General features: G+C 41.8%; 1 protein-coding gene across 2 annotated transcripts in view; it reads left to right on the forward strand.

Moving 5' to 3' along the window:
* The first annotated feature begins 234 nt into the window (after positions 1-234).
* The window catches only part of KCMF1 (potassium channel modulatory factor 1), a 117,536-nt gene continuing 94,718 nt past the window's right edge, over positions 235-23,052 (forward strand). The window contains exon 1 of one of the 2 annotated variants that reach the window (XM_078149272.1): positions 235-407. In XM_078149272.1, coding sequence (XP_078005398.1) covers positions 392-407 — 16 coding nt within the window. In that variant the 5' untranslated portion in view covers positions 235-391. The remainder of the gene's footprint in view (positions 408-23,052) is intronic. The other variant, XM_020969487.2, reaches the window with a different exon arrangement.

A 23,052-nucleotide genomic window follows, 5' to 3' on the forward strand; every position in this document is an offset into this window, starting at 1 on the left:
CCGGCCCGGCCCGGCCCCGATCCCTCCTCCTCCTCTCCTCCTCCTCCCTCTCTTCTTCCTCTCCTCCTCCTCCTCCTCCTCCTCCTCCTCTCCTCCTCCTCCTCCTCCTCCTCCTCCTCCTCCTCCTCCTCCTCCTCCTCTTTCTCGCCGCCGCGGCGGAGCCAGCGCTGCCCCCGCCGCCGCCGCCACCGAACCCACCCCGCCCCCGCGACCGGCCCGGAGCCCGGAGCCGCCGGAGCCGGAGGCAGGGTGCCCGCCTGCCCGCCGCCGCCGCCGCCGGCCGCTCCGTGGCCGGGACGCTCGGTCGGTGCGGGCAGCGCCGGGGCCCCCGCGGGGACTCTGCGTGCAGCCGGAGCCCGGGAGGGGCCGCGCCGCCACCGTCTGAACTAGGATGTCCCGACATGAAGGTGAGAGGCCAGGCCGCGCCCGCCCGCCTGCCGGCCGGCCCGCCGGCACACGGAAGCGGGGAGGCCGGGCGGGCCCGGCCCGAGGCTTTGCACTGTCATGGGGTGGCGGGGGGAAGGCCGCGGCGGGGCCCGTTAGCGGCGGGGCCCGGGCCCGGCGGCCGATACCGGACGGACGCGGCGGCCTGGGCCTGGCGGGCGCGGCCTAGCGCCGTGCGAGGCCCGCGGGACCCGGCGGGACCGGACGGACTGGAGGCCGGGCCGCCGCCGCCTCCTCGTCCGCCGCCGTGCCCCGGGAGCCAGGCCCCGGCACCGCGTTGGTCGCTGGGGAGACGCCGCCGGGTTCGCCTCGGCTCCGGGAGGGCCCGGGAAAGCCCGGCGCGGCCCTCCTGGCTTAGGCCGCATCGCGTCCCGGGGCTCGGGTAACGAGCTCCCCCGGGGGACACTGGGCCCGGCGCGGCCCTGGGCCGCTCGAGCCGCCGGGGTGAAGCCGGCCGGCCCCTAGGCACGGCCCACCCGAATTCGGGGCCATATGGTGGGGACGGCCGAGTGGGGCCGCCGAGCTGCCTTTGTTTGGACACTTTGTGGCGTCCGGGGGAGCAGGGGGGCCGGGGCCCACGCTGGGCTCTGCCCCGGCCCCGAAGCCCCGGGCCCAGGCTGGCAGGCTGGTGGGGCCGGGGGCTCTCGGATTTAGGAGGGAGCAGACTTCAGGTTTCTGAGCGAGGGGTGGGATGGGGGGTCTCTTTCCCTTTTAAACTCAGATTAGTTTGAATTTTATTCGTAGTAAGTTTCAAAAAATAACAAGGGCTCTGTGCCAGTTGTTAGGTGGGCCAGGGAGCACTTTGGACCCGAGGTTCATGATCTCTGAAAGTTTAAAAAAGAGAGAGAAAAGATGAGGACGAACACAGTTCTTTTTTTACAACCAGTAAATACTTATTAAGTATCTGCTGTGCCTTGTGCTAGGTGCTGGAACGCTAGGGAGAGGGCTTGGGCCCGGCCGGGCTGTGGCTGTGATTTCTGGTGTAGGGAACTCCCTTGACTTAAGCAGGCTGAGCCTTCTCAGCAGCTTGTTTTAGAGAGGTGTCTAGAGCCCTGAGAGGTTAAGGGATTTCCCTGAGTGACACAGCCAGGGGCAGAACTCCAGTCCATGTCGTGCTGGTGCTGGTTTAGAGGCCAGCACCCTGTCCACTCTACTGCACTGCCTCTCAAGGGTCTGATAACAATAGTAATAATATCACTAAAATGTTTAGGAGGTTAGTGCCATTGTAATTGTAACATAGTAACATTTAGAAGTTACACTTATTTCATCAACTTGATGAAATTTTGCTTCCCAGGTCTTAGTAATTGAAAGATAGGCTATAATAAAGTATTGGATTTGTAATCAAATTTTAATTGTCATGTTAAGCTTCATTTCAGACTGCAAATTTTAGGTGTATCCTTAGCTATGTCAAAGAGATAGTGACAGTATGACGTCCTTCTCACACCGCAGGCCTGTAAGTTAAAATCACATAATCATAGCCTTGGAAGGGACCTTGAGAGGTCAAATAGTCCATTCCCCTTGCTTCAGGCAGAACTATTTTTAAAGATATTTTAAGAGAAGATTGATTTTAGATCTCCCAGTAACCTTTTCTTACTGCTAAAGAGTTTTTAGACTGTCAGACATTTTTCCTTATGTCTAAACTAAATACTTTGAGATCTCCAGCTTAAACCCATTTTCCAACATTTGGTCTTTTCCTGAAGAACTAGTTATGAAAGTCTGCAGTAACTTTTAATTTACTTTAATAACCTGGCACCTTAAAACACTGAAACTGATTTTTCTGGCAGCTTATGTTTCAAAATTGGTTAATACCACACACTCCTAAGAAAGATAACATCCCTATTAATTTTGTCCATTGATACATTGTAATATCCCTGCTTCTTGGGATCCTATTCGGTCCCAAAGTCTGAGTGTTAAGCATATAGCTACAAAATGTTTTTTAAACATGACACATTAGAAATCATCATTCATTTTATGGATTTATGTTTTGTGAAATATTCAGCCTGAGCTAGTATTCTCCTAAGAGTTTCAGTCCATTAGTAGATTTGAGTATGATGCTCTCACTCTAATGCAGATGCTTAAAGTTGCCTCTTCTCACAATTCTTTAGACCAAATCCATTTTCTTTCGTTGTTACCCACTGCTATATTTTTTCAACTTATTAATCATCTCCATTGCTGTTATCTGAATCCTTTCTGACTCTTCCTATTCCTGCTAAAGTTGTGAAGCCTAGAGCTGGCTATGAAGATCTAAACATTGCTGATTGTAATGAGTTTGTGAAGCTTTATTTCTACTTAGGTCTCTCTGCTTCCTTTTTGGCTTGTGTGACTGTATGCATTTACTGACATCATACTGACTATTTGTCTTAATGCCCATTCTATAAACATTTTGCTGAATGTGAGACTTACAGCGAAACCATTTACCTTTGGTAAACAAGGAAGCTTGGAGTACCAAGACTCTCCAGCTGTCAAGTCTGTATACATACCATACCCCTTAAAGTAGTATGTTCTCCTTGCTGAGAGAGAGAGTTCACCACAGCAAGAATGACCTTGGAACAGCTAGCGAGAGTAGAACTCCGTGGGCATGTGAAGGTGAGCTTGGTGGGGTAGGTGCTGCTCCTGCTAAAGCGGCTGTTGCATAGTCTCCTGCTATGGTGTCATTGACTAGGGAGCATGGAAAGTGGAAGCTCTTCGATGCTGCTGAAGGTTGAACCATTTCCTTTGATGAGGAGAGGCTGATTCTCTAGGGCAGTTGTTGACAGGAGGCAAACCAGCAGCTCTGTCACCACCAGTATTTCCCAGCCCATTCCATTTACTTCAAGGAGACTCCTGAAGAGCAGTTTATCTTCCCATCTTCTTGGCCTGTAAAATGAGGGTTGGACTAGTTGACTGACCTCAGAGCACCTTCCACCTTCAAATCTGTGAGCCTGAGAAAGCCCCTGCCTGATCAGAGCTGCCATTACAGAGACATGTGACTTCCAAGATCTGCAGAGCTTGGGAGAAGAGTGATGAAACATGTTTTCTAGTGATGTTCTTGTGCATTTCACATTTGAGACACCAACAATGACAGAAAACATTTTCTTTGAAGCTGACCTGAGACTTTGCCTGCAGTTTGTATACTTAGTGTCATCAGTCCCAGGACTTAGATTTAGAGTTGAAAGGGGCTGTCCAGATCATCTTGTCCTAGTCCCTGATGAGGAAACTGAGGCCCAGAAAAGTGAAGTCACTTGTAAAATCACTTCTGTCCCAAGTAAGGGGAAGCCAGGATTCTAAGCCAGGCCCCCCTCCCATTGCACTACCCTGCTTCCCAAGCAAGTCACTTTTTCTATTATTTTTGTATTTGTCACTGTTAAACACTCTATTAAATATATGAAATAGATGAGAGGAAGGACATATTTCACATGAATCTCATTTCATTATAGTTTGGTAAATGAAAGAATTTTTTTAAAAATCATATTTAAATATTTTTACTAGGCAAAATGAAATTATCTTGTATCATACTTGAATTAGTCAACATCATCTTTATCATAATTAGACATTTAGTGGTAATTCAGAAGTATGTGATCTGAAGCATTTTTAGGATATAAAAATAAATAGGTCATTCTGCCATTGATTCCCAGTGTTTTTGAAATTGTGATGCTTTCTTTGATTACTTGTTTCATTTCATAAATTAGAGCTGGCATAGAACTTTGAGGCCATCCAGTCCATGTTCATTAGGCATGGAGAGGTTAAATGATTTGCCCAGGGTCAGGTAGCCTTTAAGTATATGAAGCAGGATTTGAACTCAGCCCTGCTTGATTCCAAATCCAACCCTGTATCTACTACATTCTCTTCCCTCCCCCTTCTGTGCTCTCTCCTCCCTCCATCTCATTTTTTCTTTCATTCACGTGTACACTGCACCCCTACACATACACTCACACAAATTAGGGATAGGCACTAGACCTATAATTTCATTGTTACAAGAACTCCCAGGTGAGAAGACGCCTCTACCAAGTTGACTCTTTATAGTCTTAAGAGAGTTTAAGTGATTTGACCCAGAGTCACAGAGAGAGAGAAAGAGAGAGAGATGGACTTGAACCCAGGACTTCTTAGCCTCAAGGCAGTCCACTATGTCACACTACTTCAAATTTATGTTAAACTAAATTAAAATACATTTTGTTTTGAGAACTTGAGTATTATAAGACTAAGCTTAGAAATCAGTGTCTTCTGATGATTCCTGTCTGCCTTCTTTTAGCATTGCAAATTGGCGCTCCCAGAAAAGTTTTTACAGCTAAATGTAACAGTTTTTAAATGTATACTTAACATTTAAAAAATATTAACTTTGTATTAAAATTGTTTCTACCCAACTTTAAAAAAAAAACCTGTACCAAACTCTATCTAAGCTCAGTTACTGATGATGTATGTATTTGTACCTAGGACGCTGCCATTTGTTAAATTATGGGATCAGATATAAGTTGACAATTGAATTGTCTTAAATATGATTGTATGGGGAAACGTCACAGGTTCTGATTTCAGCTTAGTTTGAATGCTAGAAGCCTCCTGTTGAAGTGATGGCCCTGCATGTGGCTGGCAGAGCTCTGACTCCTGACTTCCCAAGCCTTACGTAGCAACTGAGCTCAAGGAGAGGAAGCTCCAGCTTTCAGACAAGTCAGGGCTCAACTTTGAGGGGAAAAACAATTGTTCTCTGTCTTTAGAGGGAAAGTCAAGACATGCTGAGAACTTTATTTGAGTAAAGCTGACAGTTCCACAGCTCAGCAATGCAAGTTTTGCTTTGGAATGGTCATCAAGAAGCTTTGCATCAGTGCTGTCACTGTTTTTAAGCTAGATTCCTTAATCTCTTAGTTTTCCCATTTATGCTATACAGCATTATTAAGTTGGTAGTCTGGATTTGCCAAATCTGAGGGGCTAAATTCCCGCAACTATTTTGAATGGATGTTTAATTAGTCTGGACATTGAATCTGTTCTGATTCATGTAGCAATAAATGTCCTGTTTATACTGGAAATAACAGTGTTACAGAAAAGCCAGTCACATGAACTTCAGCTCTTATAGACACCAGTTCTCACACTGTTTACAAAAGGCAGGTTTTGGAATGCTAGATCCTAAATAAAATTCCTCTGTTCTTTAAGATGTAAATTGTGTATTTCAATGTTTTACTAGAGGACATGATTTTATTTCCTAAATATGTAACCGTATATTCCCTTTAGTCTTCAGATTTACTTATAATATGAAATGGGAAAGCAGATGTAGTCTTTATGAAGGGTTGCAATCATGAATACTTGTCACAATTGTTTTTATAACTTCAAGAACACTTAGAGATAATGTAGTGATCATCAGGTTTAGCAGCTGGCCATAACCTGAAATTCCTCTGTAGAATGAGGGATTACCAAAAGCAGTTTCCCAAGTGAGTGTATGCAGATGGGAAGGGAGTGACTATGCCTGGGGTGTTCTGAGGGAGGGGTGCAGATTCTAGTGTTAGAGGTGCGGTGGGGGAAATGGAGAAGTAGGGAGGGCAGGTGGCCCCGGAGGTGAATTAATTGTAGATGCAGGTCATTGCATAGGTTTGGTGGAGGTTATGGGAATGAGTTTCTTATGAGTGTGTCCTGGAGCATGTTCTTGAATAGAAATGTGCCCCAAGAGGTTTTTTTGGGGGGAAAGGAATATTTATGAAAGCACTTCTAACACCCCTTAAGGGATGTCCTTAACCTTAACAGGAGTTTTTAACCTTTTCTGTGTCTCAGACCCCTTTGGCAGCCTAGTGAAGCCTGTGCACCCTTTGAGAGAATGTTTTCAAATACATAAAATAAAATGCACAGAATTACAAAGAAAATGTTATTAAAATATTAAAATAAACAAACTTTCAGGGAGCCCGAGTTAAGAACCCCTCTGTAGAAGTTGTTGAGGTATTCCTGAAAGGATGCTTAGTATTGAGGAGACTGGCCCACTCCACTCTGTTCTATTGTCTCTCTTTTGCATTGTGGCCACAGGTAAGTTATTTTCCATGTCTGTAAAATGAAGGTGATTGAATGAGATAGCTAAGGTCCCTTCTAGCTAAAATACAAGTCTGAAACAATGTTTCACTGTTTTAACATGTCTTTGAATGCCCAGGGTCTATTTCAGCATATATATTAGGTGCTTGGGCTTATTTGTTTGAGGGAGGGTTATTAAGGGAATGGTCCTGAACTATGATTTAATTAGTTTGGGAACTCCTGATGTAAGTACTCCTTCTATTCTTAAAGTTGTCCTCTTGACTGGCCAGTGATCACATAGCTAGTATATGTCAAAGGCAGTACTTAAATCCAGGTTTTCCTGACTTCAGGGTCACCCTATCTGTAGTTGGTTACTGACAATTTTGAAGTAGTATTTGCAAAAACACTACCATAGGAACTTAGGGAAATGTAACGAGATGGTATATTGGAATCAGAATTTGAGTTCAGATCTGAGCTCATCACTTCCCCTTTGTGGGCCTCAGTTTTCACATCTGTATTATACTAGAAGTTTCAGTCTATGAACCTCTCAGATCTTAGATCTTATGGGTCTGTGCCCCCATGGCACTTAAAATTGCATTTGGAGAATATGCCACGTGTACAGACAAAATAAGGACTATGGTATTTGCCTTAGGTATTGTGTCAATGAGCAGTATATAAGGAAGCCAAAGTTGTGGGTACAGTCTTTTATTTGAGATCAGCCGATTTCACTGTTCTGTGGCTACAAACTAGAACCCTAACCCCAGCCAGCCATCCTGTTATGTGCATGCCATGTGTCTAACGGTAAATTAGACAGAAGATATGGCACCAATTTATCCGTTTTATTGGAAAAAGCAACATCTCCCGATGATTGTGGGTCAGTAGTATTTTTGACAGGACAGAAGCTCAAGTGATGTCATTCAACAAAATATTTATCGAGCATAGTGCTAGAAAGAATACAAATATGTGTAGTATACAGTCACTGCTATTAAGGCAGTCTTGTGGTAGGGGAGAAAGCAGCTGAAGAGAGGCCCAGCCAAAGTCTTGTAGAAGTTTATGGGAGGCTCTTTGCTGGTGTCCAGAAGCACAGCAGCAGGACAGATGTAGCCTGGAGAGGGGGGAGAGAGGGCATTCCAGGCCCAGGAAACATTTTGAAGATGATAATGCGGAGTAAACAAACCAGTTTACATCCAAGAGAGAGTGCCAGAAGGGAAGCTAGAAAAGAAGACTGGAAAGGTGGATTGGGACCCAAGCATGGAGAAGCTTGAATGGGACACTAAAGATTCTGGACTGTATTTGTGGACAGTAGGAACTCTCTTAAAGATTTTTGAGTGCCAGTTTCTCATTGAAGCTGTAATTTAAGATTACTCAGACACTACCAGTTTGTAGGGTGCACTGGAATGAAGGAACTCAGGAGCCTGTTACAGTTTTACTAAGCAGAGGTGGTAAGGGTGTGGACTAGGGTGGGGGAAATGAAAATAGGGAAGAGGGAAGGAATGCTTAGGAGAGCTTTCCTGGGTGTACTAGACAGAACTTTGGTGACTGGCTGTGTAGGAGAGAGAGAAGGCCAAGATTTTCACATTACAGTTTGCCTGAATTGTGGGCTTTTTTTCCCATTTGCATCTGCTCAGAGTAGGTGAACTGTTGTATAGCATGATATAGTAAGAGAACTTTAATTAGAAGGCAATCAAATGCTGAGTTAATAAGAGAGCTCTTAGGGCTGTCTTTGACAGGTGTTTTCTACTAAAATTTCTTGTTTGGATCTATTTTTATCTTACTATAATTCTCAGCTAGGGATCAGCAACCTTTCCTAAGTGACATGTTCAAAGCTTCATTTCTTCTCTGTTTTAAAGTTTTGTGTGCTAGTGATAACTTTAAAAAATCCTTTTTGAATTAAGAAGCTCCATATCTGTCTGCGTGGAAGGACAGATGAGTTGAAGTATCATTTAGATATGCTCATATTTAATGTTTGCCAAAAACAATAGTGAAATCTTGCCTTTTGTGATCCAGGTGGGCTGGCAGACCTGGGAAGTGAGGGAGAGGGTTTGTGAGGAGAGCTTTTAGAAAAACTATGGGTTCAGGAGGAGAGGAGAAGCAAGAGCATTTTATGTGAGCTGAATGTAGAGAAGGTGTTGGAAAAAAGAAAGAAAACCTCTTCTTTTAGAACTGAGCAGAATGCGGCCTTCTCTCTTTTGGGCTTTGCTTTCCCATTGACTAGCATGTACATTTCTTTCTTCAGCTGATTTCACTGTTCTGTGGCTAACTCAGTATTTCAGTACTTTTTCTGCCATAAGACCCTAGGTCTAGAGCTGGAAAGGACCTCAGAGACCATCTGTAAACCAACCCTCTTGTTTTACAGAGAAAGAAACTGGGAGTGACTTGGTCAGGGTCACGCAGATCCAGGCAGATAGCTTGCGGGTTTGAACTTAGCTCATTTGACCCCTGAGCTGCTGCTTGTTCTACTGTACCATACTTCCCTCACCTGGTAAATTAGACTTAGTGTTCATTCATTCATTCATTCATTCATTCATTCATTCATTCAGCAAATACTCAAGTGTCACTGAAAGTCATTTCTGATATCCATCAAAACGTTTTCATCTCATGCTCCAGGACTACGATACTCAATGTTTTTGAACATCCATGCATTTGCTGCTTCAAAAAGTTTATTTGCAACCTCTTCCTTAAACTTTCAAGTTGTTCTTTCACCTTAAATTTAAGAGTTAATTAGGAAGTTTGTATTTTTTATAGGAAAATACTTAAATTAAGGGTTTTTAAGCTTTTGGGGGGTCATGGATACTTTTGTCAGTTTGGTGAAGCCTATGAACCTCTGAGGATGTTTTTAAATACATAAAATACATAAACTTACAAAGGAAACCAATTATATTGAAATATACTTTTTTTTTTGGTTGAGGCAATTGGGGTTAAGTGACTTGCCCACAGTCACACAGCTAGTGAGTGTTATGTGTCTGAGTGCAGATTTGAACTCAGGTCCTCCTGACTCCAGGGCCAGTGCTCTATCCACTGCGCCACCTAGCTGCTCCTGAAATATGCTTTTAAAATATCTATCCATCTAGATAGATGGATAGATATTTTAAAGCAAGGTTTTAAACCTCAGGCTTAAACTAACCAATTACTCCAGCGTTTGGGACATAGAAGTCAATTATGTGTGTGTGTGCATACATACATGCTTTATATACAGTATAAAGAGCGCTTATTATCTTTAGTGTTTCCCATTTGCTGTACTTAATATCTTCCTTAATTATAAATTTCTTGCTTCAAATAATATCTCAGATTATTGTTTCTGTCATCTGAAATCTCAAAGAACTTATGCATACAGAATTATGGGTTGCAGCTTAGAGATGATCTCATCCATTGTTATAGAAGAGGAAACTGAGGACTTGAGAGAAGTAACTTGCCCTAGATCACCTGCCTCCTTAATAGCAAGGCAAAACTGGAACCCAGATATTGACTCTTTTTCTGCTGCCTATGGCAGAGTATCTTTGGTCTTATTGATTTTTAGGGAGAAAAAAAGAACAATTTTAGTGTTCATTTTGTCATTGCTGTTTTTCAGTCATTGACTCCTCGTGACCCCATTTGGGGTTTTCTTGGCAGAAACCGTGGAGTGGTTTGCCATTTCCTTCTCCAGCTCATTTTACAGAAGAGAAAACTGAGGCAAACAGGGTTAAGTGACCTGCCCAGTGTCACACAGCTAGTAAGTATCTGAGGCAGGATTTGAATTCGGGAAGATGAATCTTCCTGACTCCAGGCCCAGCACTCTATCTCCACTGCTCCATCTAGCTTCTCTTCTGTGGTTAGCTAGCTATATCTACTGTTAATATGGAGAAGTTTATATAAAAGTTCTCCTGTCATGTTCCACTAACACGCTATTGTAATGCACTGATTAGACCAAGTATTTGAATTTTTGTTTTGTTTTGGTTTTTTGCTCTTTGGTGTGGCCATCGAGGTTAAGTGACTTGCCCAGGGTCACACAGCTAATAAACGTCAAGTGTCTGAGGCCAGATTTGAACTCAGGTCCTCTTGACTCCAAAGCTGGAGCTCTATCCACTACACCGCCTAGCTGCCCCGAAGTATTTGTATAAAAATTCATTTGCCTGCTCACATTCTTACCACTTTTAATCTAAGTGTGAGTACTAGAACGGTGAGTTAAACAGCAGCAATAGAGAGGCAGGATTGTTGCAATGATACTTTCTCTGGAAGACTGATATGGTGTAGCCTTGGAAAACTAAGGATGGCTGTAGAAGGGAATGATAACTTTATTTGCTATTTTAGTAAGGCAGTGAATTTTTAATCTCTCCCTCCCCCCATCATTTTAACATTTATTAAGTCTTATTAACAGCAATGCAGCTAATTTCATTTTGAGGTATATGTGGCCTATGAAATAAGTTTTATGTGTATGTAGAGATGGAAATAGTTTTCATTTTTTATGGGAGAAAATGGTAATCAGAACCATTTTACTAGCAGTGAACACTCAACTCCTGGTCTGACTTTTTATTAGAGTATGCTGAAATTAAATTAGAGATCAGTGTACCCCTCCAGTTACTGGCTTTGTTTCTTTATGCAAGCTGCTAGACCTTTCTGGGTGTCTGTTTTTGCTCCTGTGAAAAATGAGTGGGTGCTTTTAATTAAAAAACCGTTCAATTTCACAAACGGTGAATTCAGAATTGCGTTTCTTAAGATTCTTCTAGCGCTATGATCCTTTCTATTCTTGTGTGGAAATATTTGTCAGATCATTTTTCTGCTATGTCTAATGTTAATCATATTTACATAGCTCTAGCTTTAATTTTAGTCTTAGGTTGTTGATTTGCTCTTCACCTAGACCAGTAATTCTGTATGCTTTTTAAAAGGAAAAAGTAAAGTATTATGAAAACATGTCAGAATTTTTGGAGAATTTTTTATTTAACCAAAAGTGTAGAAAGAAATGAAATGTTCTTCCATTTTTCTAAGGCATTTCCTACAAACTGGTTGGAAGCTACCAGAGACAGGGAGGCATCAGAAATCTGCATTTAAAACAGATGGGTACATCTGAGACACCTTTTTAGACAGTTGGCTATTGTCTTTGGGAATGGAGGTATACAAAACAAAATCATCAGATACAGGTCAATTTTAGGTCACCTAAATTTTATTTCATTTAAACAAATTTATTCTGATAAATGGATCTCCTTGGTCTTTTCTAGTAAGCCTTCTCCTCCATTAATTTACTGTTCTTTGATGGAGGTAGGAGACGGTGTGGTGAACAGAGTGCTTGCTGGGTTGGAGTCTCTGTGTCCTTTTTTGCTATTTATGCATCCTAATCTGAGTGTAGAAATTGATCCGCACTTCCAGAGTTTTATAAAGGTCTAGCTGCTCTCTTTTGTCCCTCTTTGTATCTAGATGTTTGATTAATGTTCTTGTGCCTTGTAAATGTATTTGACTTTCTGGTCATCAGTGCCTGTTTTATGATGTCTTCTTGAGTTTTTCCTCCTGAGGACCTAGGATCAAATTTTTGCACTATTTTCTCCAAAGGTATTTGGACAACCTTACTTTTACTTTAACAAAACCAAACCTAACCTAATCATGCAAATAGCCACCAATCTATGTGCATTCCTACTTCCTTAATAAAAATGTAGGGACTAGTAACCTGTGTGACTGAAAAATTTTTGAGGTGAATTTGGGTTTGTCTTCCCTAAATCTCCCTTCCTTAGGAAAGTAGGACTTGTAGGACTCTGTCTTGTTTCAGATCAGTATAATCAGCTATTCTCCCTTCTGATCACACAGGAAAATTTATCCTTCTCATTCTTACCTGGTTCTTCTAAAACCTTGCAAGTTACCATTCTCCTACTTTTCTCTCCTTCCTTCTCTCCTGGGTCCTTCCCACGTTCTTCCAATCTGCTCAAGTGTCTTTAATATTCAAAAAGCCTTCCTATGATCCTTTTAGCCCGTCTCTCTCTCTCTCTCCTCTCCTCAACTGTAAAGCTTTTTGAAAAGGCATTCAGGAATGATAACATTGTCTATGTCTAATGCCTACGGTCTCCTGAAGCTTACTCTGCTCATTACTGAAGCTGCTCTTTCAAAAGTCACTGGTGACTTCTTCCTCATCAAATTTTGCTGGCTTTTTTCTGTCTTTCTCCTTGACCTCATTACTGTTGCTGACCCCTGCTACTGCTCTGAACTTCCCTGGCTTCAGAAACTCAACGCTTTCTTGTTTTCTAGCTCCAGATGTTCCTTTATTTCTTTTTCTCTTTGTCCCCTTCCCAAGGTCAGACACTCAAAGACAGCAGTCAGGCTTGCCCTGTGTCTTCTCTTCTCCAGGATCATCACTGATACTTTTCCTTCATCTGATTGCCTTTTCTCTTTATACTCCTTGCTAACTTAATAGTAGCTGGTATTTATGTAGTATTTTAAGGTTTGCAAAATATTTTACATACATCTCATTTTAGCCTCACAACAACCCTGTGAGGTATTAAAGATGATGTTGTTATCATCCTTGTTTTATAGATGAGGACAGTGAGGGAACAGAGAGAGTGACTCACCCATGGACATTCAGCTAGTCTGTGTCGCAGACAGGCTTTGAACCAAGATGTCTCTGACTCCAGGCTCAGCCCTCTCTGCAATGCCATGTTGCTTTCCTGTCATTCTCTTGGCCGATTCATTTTCATCACTGTAATGACCATCCCTAGGCAAATGATTATGGAATCTGTCTCCATTGTTGACTTCGTCTGTTTTCTAGACATACTTTTTTTTTTGGTGAAGCAATTGGGGTTAAGTGACTTGCCCAGGGTCATACAGCTAGTAAATGTCAAGTGTCTGAGTCTGGAGTTGAACTCAGTCTCTTCTGACTCCAAGGCCGGAGCTCTATCCACTGCACCACCAAGCTCCTCTGAGACCTACATTTTCACATCCTTCCAGGACATTTCCACCTGAATGTTCTCACTAGCACTTCAAACTCAGCCTTGGTTGAGACATGGCTGGTCATTCTTCTGAGAATGAGCAGGGGTTTTTAGAGAACTTCCGGCAGGGAGCCAGCTGTATCCTACTATCTGGTAGTCAGGAAAGCCAGTGCCGTGTTAGGCTGCATTGAGTGGCACAATACCCAGGACTAGGGAGATTCAGGTCCCCCAATACTCTGCCTTGCTCAGACCACATGGAAAGTGCCACATTCAGTTTGCAGGCCCAGTGTGTAGGAATGACATTGATAAGCAGTAGAATTTCTAGAGAAGGCAGCCAGGATGGGGAAAGACCGTCCCAGGATCAAGATGACTGACTGGGAGTGCTTATCTTGGAGAAGGCAAGGCTCAGGGGAGCCCTGATACCTTTCTTAAAGCCTGGAATAAGGATTAGGCTTGTTCTGCTTGGCCTCCAAGGGTAGAGCTAGGAGCAGGGGATGTGAGTTTCAAAAAGGTAAATTTAGGCTTTCTGTAAGGAGAAATGACCTCCTAATGCATTGCCTTAGGAATTAGTGGGTTCTCCCTCTTTGAGGTTCTTGTTCATATCCAGGTTGAGGAACCTTCCAGTTTTGAGCTACAGAAATGATTCTCTTGGCAGGCATTCCTCCCCCCCCTTTGGTTTTTGTTTTGCTGTTATTAACTGTGAGAGGCAGAGGAGACAGTGAACTGTTGCCCCTGGGTATTTGTCCTGCCACTGACTGAATGGCATTATGACAGCAGACAAGTTACTAAACCACTGAGTCCCCCCCCCAAAAAAAAACCTGTAAGCTTTAGGACATTTGCACCCTTGTGTTAGTGGAGAGAGTCTCCATACCAGAAGTTCCCTATACAGATGAAGTCATAGGTCTAGAGAGCTAATTAGCCTATCATTTATGCAAAGCTAGCAATGTACAATTTGCAGCACACTTCACAAATACCTCATTTTATCCTCAGAACAGCCCTGGGGGGTAGGTGCTCTTACTATCTCTGGGGGTGCTGAGATGGTGTGATTTTCAGAGCTGATATGATCTTGCAGGAAGAAGAGTTACAGGACATAACGGTAAAGTCAGTTTTTGAGGTAGATTTGAGCACTGTATATATTGGGCCACTTAGATGCCTCCTCCCCCCAAATATACTTACTATGTGATATGTGTCGTATCCATACACTAGACTGTAAGCTCCATGAAAGCAAGGAATATATTCTCTAAATTTCTATTTTCAGTACTGAGATAATAGCTATCATATGTATGTGTGTGTGTGTGTGTGTGTGTGTGTGTGTGTGTGTGTATAAATAATGGTAGATTTTGCAGTGCTTTACCTATATTATCTCATTTCGTCCTCATTAATAATCCCATGAGGTAGGTGCTATTATTACCCTCATTTTACATATGAGGAAACTGAGGCTTAAAATTGTCAAATGAATTGTCAGGGTCTTGGAGCTATATAAGAGGCAGAATTTGAACTCAGGCCTTCGTCTTTCCAGAGCCAGCACTCCAAGCCACCAAGCTGCGGCTCTGTGCACAGTAGACCCTTAATTAAATGGTTTATGAATGAGTGAATGACTATGAATGGTGAAGCCTCAAGGGGTAGTTCATCTCTGGTCCTATTAGAATTTTGGTTACTTGAAATAAACAAATTGAAGGTGAGGAAGTTTTAATATAGTGTAATTTTAAGATCACAATGTCTCTAGTATTTGTCCTGCAGTGATAAACGTGGCTTCTCATGGTAGGGAGTCAGATTGGCTGATGACGTGGCAAACTCTGGGACTGAAAGTGGTTTTAGGAGGCCTGGGGAAACATTGTAGATCAGCAGAAGCCTAATGGTCGACAACCCCGGTCCCAGACTGCGGACTCTCTCCTTTTACCTATTTGCCTTGTTGTGCTCTGTAACCAGTTTGAATTAGATTCACAATGAATTCTTTGAGACGTTTGAACTTTGTGGAAGGGCGGTGCTTTAGAAATACAAAGTATAGTATTTTGCTGCACTTCTAGGAACACATGTTGCATTGAATTATCAATTTGTACTTCTTTACTTCACCTTCCTTTCCTCCAAAACAAACAGAATTCTAAATGGAGCTTCAGACATAGTCCTGGTTCTTCCATTTAATTGTATGATTTTGAGCAAATTACTTAACCTTTCTGGGTCCATTTCCTCATCTCTGAAATTAGCAGGTGGTCTAAATTCAACAACAATTTGATTTTTTTTTAAAAAAAATTTGAATTGAATTGCATTTCTTAAGATCCTTTACAGTTATGTACTATTCTCTTTGGCTTTTCAAACCGTAATACTTAAAATGGAATTCTCAAATTAAGGCCGAGGAAGGATTTCTAGCAGCCCTCATCTTGTCCATTTCCTCTGGTAAAGTGTGTCTACCCTATTTTCCTTATTACATATTTACTATGTAAGATAAGACTTAGTGATAGCAGATGAAAAGACATAAAAAAGAAAAGTCAATAAAGATAACTTTTCAATTTTTTCTGCTTTCTCCCTAATAGATGCAGCTGGATGTAGACTGACCAATTGATACACTCTTTTCTTATTATTCCTTGTTAAAAATGTCATATATTTTTGAGATGATTGGGATTAGGGATGCATTCTTTGGCTGAGGGACAGTTTTTATGGATGTGGCACTAACCTCAACCCATGGAACCTTGGCTTCACTAGCCTAATGCTTTGAGCTCAGGCAGAGACAGAGACAGCATATAGTAAGTTTTTATTGACATATTTGTTTAACATCACCATAATTTTGGCCCAGTACTTCCCCTTCCCTCCGCCTCCTACCCCCAGAGAGCCATCCCATATAACCATATTTTTTAAAGACAAAAAAAAAGAAACTAAAAATGAACATGACTGATCAATATATTCAGAGTCTGAAATATGTGCAGTGTATCCCACTTATGAATCCTGTCCCCACCTCTGCAGAGGGATGAAGCAGGGTATCCTCATATTTCTTTGGAGCATGCTTGTTCTTTGTAATGTTGTAACATTTTCTTTTGATTTTGTGTGTGGGGGGGGGTTCTTTCTGTTTACATTGTTGAAGTCTTGTATGTTGTTTTCTTGGCTCCGCTTACCGACCTCTACATCAGTTGATGTAGCTCTTTCGCTTCATTCATCAAATCCATCATTTCTTACAGCACAATAATCTATTATGTTCATGTGACACAGTTTGTTTAGCCATTCTTCAATCGATGGGCATCTGCTTTGTTTCCAGTTTTTTTGCCATCACAAAAAAAGTGCTGCTATAAATATTCGGTGATTACGAGGACTTCCTTACTGTAGAAGCCTAGTAATAGTATAGAATCTCTGGGTCAAAGAGTGTGGACATTTTAGTCACTTTTTTTTGCCTAATTCCAAATTGCTTTCTGAAATGGCTGTACTTATTCACAGCCCTACTAACAGTGCATTAATGTGCCTGTCTTCCCCAACCCCACCAACCTTGACTGGTTCTCATTATTTTTCCTTGTTGCCAATTTGCAGGCTATGAGGGGCTGTTCAGATTTGCATTTCTCTTATCATTTGTGGCTTGGACCATTTTTTCATATGGTTGCTAATAATTTGTAATTCTTCTTTTAATAGGTGTTGGTTCCTATCTTTTGATCATTTATCTGTTGCTCAGGCACAACAATTTCACCTTGACATGCTTTTTTTTTTTATGGCAGATTATACAATTTGCTCTTACTCTAGAATGGTCTTTTGTATCCTTTTCTTTTTGCTCTTGATTTTTGCCCTCCCTTAGCACACGTAATTTGGAATTTTAAGTGAATGTCATCTGTCCCTGGTTTCCATGCCTGTCGTAGGGAGAGTTGATTGTATAATTAACTCTTGATTATCTATAGTAGACTTTTTAATAAAGGTATGCTCCCTTTATCATGTAGCCAAGTTCCTGGGCTCTGTCCCTCAACTGTAGACTTGATGTGTATCTGGGAATCAAAGTTACTTTTAATATTTAGGCTGAGATAAGGATCCCCAGAGGGTCAGTTGTAATTAATATTGATCTTCAGATCCAAGGTCAACGTCGTTTATTACAGTGTTGGCACTGTCATACCACAGTGCTTGTGTATTTCTTTTGGAGAGAGGCTGGGAGGTGCCAACATGCCTGTTTGCTTATGACAGTCTAGTCAGTGGTGGCTTACTGAGCGTCTGGCAGCGTCTGTATTCTCTTTTGGGGTGGGGTATATAGGATCTTTTCACTTTGGGGAAATGAAAAATAAATTCTCTCATGGAAAAATTTGGGGCCTTCCTTGGAAGGCAGATATGCAATGATAGATTCCAAAATACTTGGCAGAAAGATTTATCTGCTGTGAAAATTTTCCTTAATAATGCTATTCTGTGCTACCCACTCTACAGTGTCTTTATCTTATGTTACTTAGTCCCTCACCCCCACCCCCCAACTAGATTTTACGTCCTGAGGGACAGAAACTTTGAGAAGCTGCGTGGCATAATGGGTGGAATACGTGGTGTGGAGTCAGAACCTGCTTACCCAGATTAAAATCCCATCACTGATACTTAATAGCTGGGTGATCTTGGGCAGGCTACTTTATTGCTATGAATCTCAGTTTCTTTCTCTGTAAAATGGGAATAATAACTTGAGTGCCTTTCTGGTTTGAGGCCAGAATGAGATAAAGTTTTTAATGCAGTGTAACTCATCAGTAAATAAGAGGCAGCCAGGCAGCACAGTGGAGAGAACATCGGGCCCAGAGTCAAGAAGCCTTGAGTCCAGATTCTCCCTTAGATGCTTATTAGCTGTATGATACTTCATCACTGTCTGCCTCAGTTTACTGCAAATTGAAGATAATAATAGCACCTACCCAAAGAGAGTTATTGTGAGGATTGTATGCAGCAGTATTTATAAAGCACTTAGCACAGTGCTTGGAACATAGTAGGAACTTAACAAATAAATGCTTGTTCCCTTCTCCTAAATGCCACTTGCTATTCTGAAATGCTTAATCAGTCAAGAGATACATTATTGAGCATCTATAGTATATGCGTCATTATGCCTGCCAGGCAGTATAAAGGAGAAGGAACTATGTCATGGGCCTTGCTCTCCAGGTGCTTACAGTATAGTTGAGTCAATAAGATAGACATACATTAAATATTAACTTTTAGGACAGGACTAAATAAGTGGAACAGACAGGTTGAGCTTAAGATGTTCAGAGGATAATGAGGAGAGAAGGCATTAGGGAGGAAACGAGACTTAAGGTGACCTTTGAAGGCTGAATCTGATTTGTATATTCAGAGACAAAGCATTCCAGGCTGGAGGAATGGGATGAACATTGGCATAGAAATTGGAAATCAGAAGACTTCGTGGAATACTGAGTCAGGCGAGTTTTATTAGAGAGAAGAATTTATTAAAGTGTGAGGGAGTGGTGAAGGAAAAGTAAGTTTTAGGAGATCTGGAATGCTAGGTGAAATTCTAGAGTAGATTACTGACCGATATTGGGGGATGTTTAGGAAAGAGTTGATCGTTGGGATTCATTGGGTTTTAGTAAGAACAAATCTTTCCAAATTAACTTTATTCCTCCACCCCCTCTTTTTTTTTTATTGGACTAACAGATGATGGAATAGAGGAATACCATACAGTGTGTGCTATGTTCAGCACATCATTTGACTTATCTTTTAGGATAAGAATATAATATAAGAATACAGATGAGATGTAGAAATGAGGGATAGATGTTAGTTTACTTATGGAGATTCATAGTTGAACAACTGTATCCAAAATGTTCATTAACGAGCGAATTATGTTAACCTGGAGAGAGGTCTCTGATGGCTCATTTGTATGACTTGTCATTCTGTCTTCAGCCCTGTGCTGTCCAACATTTTTTCAAACTAGCAACTTAGTCAAAGGCATCTTGTCTTCCTATAAAACCTAATTCATGTGTCACCTGTTCATGAAACCTCTGAGCTAAAAGTGAATCCCTCCCTGAATTGCTAGCTCTTTTCTGTTTGACTTTTCCTCTGCATTCCTATGCGTGTTCCTACCTGGGTTATACTTATTGGAATATCACTTCACTTTCTTCTCAATTTGCAGGCTCTTTGAAAGTAGGGGCCCATTTTTTCATCTTTGCTTTCCTGTCCCCTTGTAAAGTGCTCTGCAAATGGTTAATTTTGGATAATTATTTCCTGAATTGAAATTAATTGAAGCGACATAAGGGCCTGTGATTGCATTTTCTTTCTTTTTAAAAAATTTTTAAACATTTTTATTTAAAGTTTTGAGTTCGAAATTCTATCCCTCCCTGAGACAGTAAGCAGATATAGGTTATACATGTGCAGTTATATAAAACACTTCCATATTAATCATTTTGTACAAAAAGTCTTGAATGAAAGAAAAAAATGAAAGAAAGTGAAAAATAGCACGTTTCCGCTGTATTCAAGCCGTTATCAGTTTCTTCTCTGGAGGCCAATCACATGCTTCATCATGAGTCCTTTGGCGTTGTCTTGGATCATTGTATTGCTGAGAATGCCTAAGTCGTTCATGGTTCTTCATTGAACTCTATTGCTGTTACTGTGTACAACATTCTCCTGGTTCTGTCGTTTCTTACAGCACAATAATATTCCATTACAATCATATACCCCAATTGATGGGCATCCCTTTGGTTTCCAATTCTCAGCCACCGCAGAAAGAGCTGCTGTACCTTTCCCCTTAGGTATACCTAGTAGTGGGATTGCGGGATCAAAGGGTATGCACAGTTTTGTAGCCCTCTGGGCACAGTTCCAAACTGCTCTCCAGAATCCACTGGATCAGTCTGTGACTGCATTTTCAGATAACACCAAGTTGAGTGTGCTCACTAATAGGTCAGATGGAAAAATCAGAACCGCAAATTATCTCAGCCTGGATGAAACGCCTGTATTTAAAGCCCCACAATATTTAACTTAGAAACATCAATTGCAGAGGTCGATTGGGGGGGCCCTGGCCAAGCATTTAATGTAGAAGACTTAGGAATGCAAGTTTGATATTGATGAACAATCATTTGGAGCTGGTAAGAACATGTGCTTTGAGAGAGGGCTTTTATGGTGGAGATCAGTGTGTGGTGGGGAGGGGCTAGTACTGTGTTCTTTCCAAGTCGTCATCTGGAGCATTTTGCTTGGTTCTGGGGGCTCCAGACTTGTCATGAGATTGGTCACAAGGTTATGAATTTTTTTCCCCATAGCAGTTCTTAAAGACTTGTTATGTCACAGAGAAGTTGTTTTACATGTTGGTTGCTGAGAGTGCTCCCAGGGATGCAGTCCCAGCTCATGGAAGGATCAAAGTATTGACAAACTAGAGAGTAGGACGTCCCTGGTACTGTTGTCTGCGGAACTCCGAAGGGTACTGGGGACATCTGTTTTCTCCTAATAGGGGGCGAGTGTGGAGCGCATTTAAGCTATGTTATGTTTGATAGACTTTCATGTGGAAGAGGACATAGATTTGCTGTGTGCTCATTATGTTCAGAGTGCTGTACCAGGATCTTGAATTGAAATATTATTATGGGGATAGCAATCCATTTTAAGGAAGAACTGTTGCACATTGCAGACAGAGGTGGAACAGTTGAACAGACCACTTCAGAATGGCTCGTTATCTCTGACATAGTTCAGGTAGCTCTCCGGGGGAAATGTTTTAATGGGATTCTGCATTGGGAAAGAGGTTGTAAGACCTTTGGAGTTGGGAACTGATGAGATTAAAGAGAAGCTAACTTCTTCCCTCCAGCTTTAATTTGTGTCAAACACCATCTATTCCTCTCTCCCTAACTTTCCACTTGACTCTGTACTCTAGGATTCAGTAAAGAGAATCCTTCATTTCTTGAGAAGGGAATATAGGTTGTCAGGGGGAACCCCCAGGATTCAAAGAGGACATGCAGGGTTTCTTCTTCCTTGTCTCTTGCATGTTCTAAGCCTGAGGATCAGATTCTTGGATTTTTAGAACTTTAAAAGTAAAGCAGACCTTAGACCTTGTTTAGTTTAACACTCATTTTACTGATGAGGAACCACAGAACTCAGGTGACTTATCGAGGACCATATGTGGTCAGGATTAGAACCCAGGAGTCTTGACTGCCTAGTTTTATGCATTCCCCTCAATTACCACTGAGTGTCCAGGCAGATAGGGACTTCCACTAATGCCAAGGCTCTAACCCTTTTCAGATTACTGACTCTAGGAGAGCAGTGCTCTAACCCCGGGCGGAGTCTGAAAGCTTTCTTGCTTTAGAACCCTGCCTAAGTTTCATCTTCTCTGCCCAATGTCACCACAACAATGGTTGGATGTACCTAGAAGCTGGATTTAGAAGTCTTTCTATTCTTAAACTTGTAGCCACATGTATGGCCTTCTTTGGCCACAGGTACAGAAGATGGAACTTTGGACTTTTAGTCCAAAAGTCCTCTGTTCAAGTCTGGTGACCCTGGGCAAGTTACTTAACCTCTCTGTGCCTCAGTTTTGCCATCCGTTTTAATAATTCCTTCCCCTCAGGGTTGTTGTGAGGATCAAATGAAATGATATTTGTAAAGTGCTTTGCAAACTTCAAGATGTTGTATCAGTGCTAGCTGTTATCATGAGGTAGAGAAGTGGCTCAGTAGATAGCACTCTGGGCCTGAAGGCAGAAAGACCTGTGTTTAAAATCTGGCCTCAGACACTTCCTAGCTGTGTGACCCTGGACAAATGACTTCATTTCTGTCTGCCATAATTTCCCCAACTGAAAAATGAGGGTAATAATAGCACCTGCTTTTTGCAGGGTTACCTGAGAATGAAATGAGAGAGTATTTGTAATATGCTTATCATAGTGCTTGGCACGTAGTAGGGACTTAATAAATTCTGATTCCTTCCCCCTTCTCTTCATTGAACCGTCTGAGAAAATAATAACAAACTCCCACCTCCCTTTATCTCTGTTTGAGTCACTGTCAACATCAGTCCCCTGCATTACTGCCCACTTTCTCATCCCCATCCACCTCAGGCCTATCCTTCCCTCCCATGGTATTCTGCTCCCCTCTTCCGTTGGGCCCTTCCTCATCTAATTTAACTCTGATGGCTCTCTGGGGACACTGTATCTCTGGCCACCCTCTCCATTGCTGAGTATGTTTTCTTATGTCCTTTATACTCTGAGCTAGGAAGAAGAGTCAAAGCAAATCGACATTTTTTTAAATATGGTATTTTATTTTTTCCCCAATTACATATTAAAACAATTTTCAAAAACTTTTTCTTCTTAAAGTTTTGAGTTCCAAAGTCTATCCCTCCTTTCCCCTCTCCCTGAGACAATAAGCAGTCTTATACAGGTTATACATGTGCAATCATGTAAAATATTTACATATTAGTCATTTTGTATAAGAAGACTCAAATAAAAAAGTGAAAGAAAGAAAGTGAAAAACAGTGTGCTTCAGTCTATATGCAGACGGCAACAGTTTTTTATCTGGAGGTGGATAACATGCTTCATCATGAGCTCTTTGGGATGGTCTTGGATAATTGTATTGCTGAGAATAGCTAAATCATACACAATTCATTGTATGATATTGCTGTTACTTTGTACAGTGTTCTCCTGGTTCTGCTCACTTCACTTTGCATCAGTTCCAGGTTTTTCTGAAGTCATCCTGTTTGATTTCTCCATCACACCAAACTGTTCTGCCACCATGCTAGGGAATTCTAAATCCTTTTTTGACCAGCTCTTCCAATTGTCCTGTCTCTCTTCACTCTGACCCATAGTCTTTGCTCCCCTCCTAGTTTTCCCAGGCATCACCTGGGCTCTGTCTTTCCTTTCCTCCCTTCTCA

This window comes from Phascolarctos cinereus, unplaced genomic scaffold (genome assembly GCF_003287225.1).
Source record: "Phascolarctos cinereus isolate Bilbo 61053 unplaced genomic scaffold, phaCin_HiC Scaffold_2;HRSCAF=192, whole genome shotgun sequence".
Classification (NCBI taxonomy): domain Eukaryota; kingdom Metazoa; phylum Chordata; class Mammalia; order Diprotodontia; family Phascolarctidae; genus Phascolarctos; species Phascolarctos cinereus.